This window comes from Tubulanus polymorphus, chromosome 3 (assembly GCF_964204645.1).
Source record: "Tubulanus polymorphus chromosome 3, tnTubPoly1.2, whole genome shotgun sequence".
NCBI lineage: Eukaryota > Metazoa > Nemertea > Palaeonemertea > Tubulaniformes > Tubulanidae > Tubulanus > Tubulanus polymorphus.
Window position 1 is genome coordinate 11,682,254 of NC_134027.1, and position 3,721 is coordinate 11,685,974.

Below are 3,721 nucleotides of genomic sequence, written 5' to 3' on the forward strand. Positions count from 1 at the left end.
TTGATGGACTCCCGCAAGTCTCAGGTCCCCCTGGATCCGCCCCTGGTACATGTTGTCAGCTCACAAGGGAAACGTTAAGTCATATGACTTACAATATTCTATGCAAATAAAGTTCATTATTATTGTATAGGACGAACTACAGCTTAGGCCAAGTTGTATCTGCGCCTGAGATCAGTTACATATGTTGAATAAAAACAACGCGTTGTCGATCGCTATGTTGTATGTTACACGAAACCAGATTAATTAATAGGGAGTCACATATTTTACCTTATTAACAATCGACCAATTTGTTTACGACGGCGCATCTCCGGGTCTAGTTTTCATTGTTCTGCACATGTTAGTAATAAATTTCTACCTATCATTTAGGATTTATTTTCAAACGACCTGGGGAGGAAACAAAGGGGTATTTACGAAATGAAATACGCCACGAGAAAGTATCATACAATCGGGTTGGTAATGTAGATGTATCGAAAAGTTTAACGAAAAACAAGATTGAGCGATGAACTTTGAGACAGTCAATAAAAAAAGAATCTTTACTTCAAATACTGAAACACATGAACCATCACATTTCCAAGGTACGTTTGAGTGAAGAAAAGTGATAAAATGGATCGAAACGCGCATATAATTCATAAAAACAAAATCATACATGCAAACACAATAGATATACTAAGCACACTCTTATGATTTTGATTCGTCCCGTTTGTAGCCTTACTTTTCCGCCCAGGCCTGCAGCTGACACTCACACACATCACGTCCATCATTATCAGTGTTGTATTATCGAGCGATTAAAAGTGCAAGGAAAATAAGGTACGCTTCGTTTATTTTCATATTCATGTTCAAAATTCATAACATTTTTGTCTATCAAATAATTTAAACATATTATATACAGTGTATAATTCGTTGTAGTTTTGCCATTTGTTACTTCTATCAACAGTTCGAAAAATATTTTCATTCCGATTCTTTGTATCTGCATTATTCACTAGTGTTACTCAGTTATGGTTAATTAATGTTTAGATTGCAAGCGGTCATCACCCATCATGTCTGAAAACGCCAAAAGTGGAACTAAAGATAAAGCCTCTAAAGAAACAACGCGCCCAAAGACGTCTACTGGCTTAGCTGAAGCTGTAGCTAGTACAGAAGAGACAACAGTATATACAGCTGAACATGTAGCAACATCACCACCTTCAACAGCATCGACATCTACTGGTATTGCTGAATCTGAAACAACAGAAACACCAGCATCTACTGGTAATGCTGAATCTGTTGCCATTTCAGGAGTTACACCAGCATCTACTAGTACCACCGAACCTGTGGCAACTTCAGGAGAAAGGTCGGTATCTACCGGCGCTGCTGGATCCGTAGCAACTGAAAAAACACCGGCATCTAATAATATTGCAGAATCTGTAGCAAATACAGGGAAATCACCGGCATCTACTGGTACTACTGAACCGGTAGCAATTTTAGGAAAAACACCGGCATCTACTGACGCTGCTGAACCTGTAGCAATAACAGGAAAAGCACCGGCATCTACTGAAGTTGCCGAACCTGTAGCCACTTCAGGAGAAACACCGGTATCTACTGAAGCTGCCGAACCTGTTGCCACTTCAGGAGAAACACCGGTATCTACTGAAGCTGCTGAACCTGTTGCCACTTCAGGAGAAACACCGGCATCTACTGACGCTGCCGAACCTGTTGCCACTTCAGGAGAAACACCGGCATCTACTGACGCTGCCGAACCTGTAGCCACTTCAGGAGAAACACCGGCATCTACTGACGCTATCGAACCTGTAACCACTTCAGGAGAAACACCGGCATCTACTGACGCTATCGAACCTGTAACCACTTCAGGAGAAACACCGGTATCTACTGACGCTATCGAACCTGTAACCACTTCAGGAGAAACACCGGCATATACTGAAGCTGCTGAACCTGTAGCCACTTCAGGAGAAACACCGGCATTTGCTGGCGCTGCTGAACCTGTAGCTTCTTCAGGAGAAACACCGGCATCTACTGAAACTGCCGAACCTGTTGCCACTTCAGGAGAAACACCGGTATCTACTGAAGCTGCCGAACCTGTTGCCACTTCAGGAGAAACACCGGCATCTACTGAAGCTGCCGAACCTGTTGCCACTTCAGGAGAAACACCGTCTACTGCATCTACTGTCGCTGCTGAGCCGGTTGCCAATTTAGGAGAAATTCCGGCATCTGCGGAACCGGTAGCAAAACTTGCACCTACTAGTGCTGAACCTATAACTGCTTCAGGAGACAAACCATCATCTGCTGATACTGCTTAACCGGCGACCACCTCTCAAAAGGGAAACATCTTACCGCTTTAACATGAAGCCTGAAAGTCAGTTACACACATCGATAAAAACATATGTGATGTTAATTTTTGTATATATCTGTTTGGCCGGTCGGGATATTGTAACACTGTGATATAAAATGTGATATTTATATGCATGAGGGCAACTGAAATAACGTATATGATAGAAACTTTTTCAATACCAACAATACGAAAATACGAAATAGTTCTAATAGCTTATTATCAATGTAATTTAACCAATGTTTCTTCATAAAGATATCTTTAAATTAGAACTCGTATTTAGATGAGGGCTCAAAACCGTGTCACGTGTCAACTTTTATGGAGAAAGACGAGTTAGATATTTGACTTGTGCAAAAATTCACAAAATTTCCGTACTAGAGGGAAAATGGATGGGGAAGTTTCTAATTCCTTCTTAAACATGTCGGTATTCCTGTCGAGAACCGTACTAGAAATGATCGTCAATGTCCGACTGCTTTTAAGGCTAGGTCGGTCATCTTTGGACTTCTTTATTAGCGAGGTAACGGGAAGATGAAATTTCAACCCCTAAAGAAAACTGCGAATCTTCTTCCCTGTTCCGGTATTTCAATTCTAAAATGTTCACTTTTAGCCCCTGTAGTATACACATTAGTGTATAATACATTAATCTTTTAGGTTTGCAGATGTTGTTTTGAGAGTGACCCAAGCCAACAGATGGTTGTATAAATGTGCATTGAATGTGTATGCAGAGTAGATTATGGGTGTTCTGAATGTTCTTTTATTTTATTAATGCCAGTTACGAAATTGTCTGGTGTATTTTGTCTTTTGGTTTCCATAATCAGATTAACGAAGGTCGCACCTTTCTCTCTGGAAAAACCGGCATCTACTGATACTGCAGAACATAAAGCAACATCAGAAGAAATACCAGCATCTACTGACTTTGCCGAACCTGTAGTAACTGCAGGAAAAACACCGGCATCTACTGTCGCTGCTGAACTTTTAGCAACTGAAGCTGCTGAACATATAGCCACTTCAGGAAAAGCACTAGCATCTGCCGAACCTATAGCAACTTCCATAAGATTTTCATGTATTGTTAAAACGAGGGAGGTCACAAAAAATGCAATTTCTATTGTCGATTGTAGGTCTTTAAACAGCCTTTCAGTGGAATAAAAAGGCATGGTAAGAATAGAAAGTCAATCTAATAAACACTCTAGTCGGTGCCATCTGGCGACAACCCCCACGTAAAAACCATCAAACTGAAAAAACTCTTACGTAATTTTGACTAATGTATTTGCTATAATCGCCATTTAGCAATGCCATTATATATACATATATCATAACATAACTTTATACAGCCTAACAAGAATTCACAGAGATGAATTTTTGAGCCTTTGTACGCTACATAATGGCTAGCTATACCAC

The 3,721-nt window shown here is 40.5% G+C and overlaps 1 protein-coding gene across 1 annotated transcript; it reads left to right on the plus strand.

Moving 5' to 3' along the window:
* The first annotated feature begins 731 nt into the window (after positions 1–731).
* LOC141901720 (uncharacterized) lies at positions 732–3,263 on the plus strand. The gene is made up of 2 exons (XM_074789149.1): positions 732–807; positions 1,015–3,263. Exon 2 carries the CDS (start codon positions 1,038–1,040, stop codon positions 2,292–2,294), a length of 1,257 nt encoding a protein of 418 aa, XP_074645250.1. The 5' UTR covers positions 732–807; positions 1,015–1,037; the 3' UTR covers positions 2,295–3,263.
* Positions 3,264–3,721: the final 458 nt, after the last annotated feature.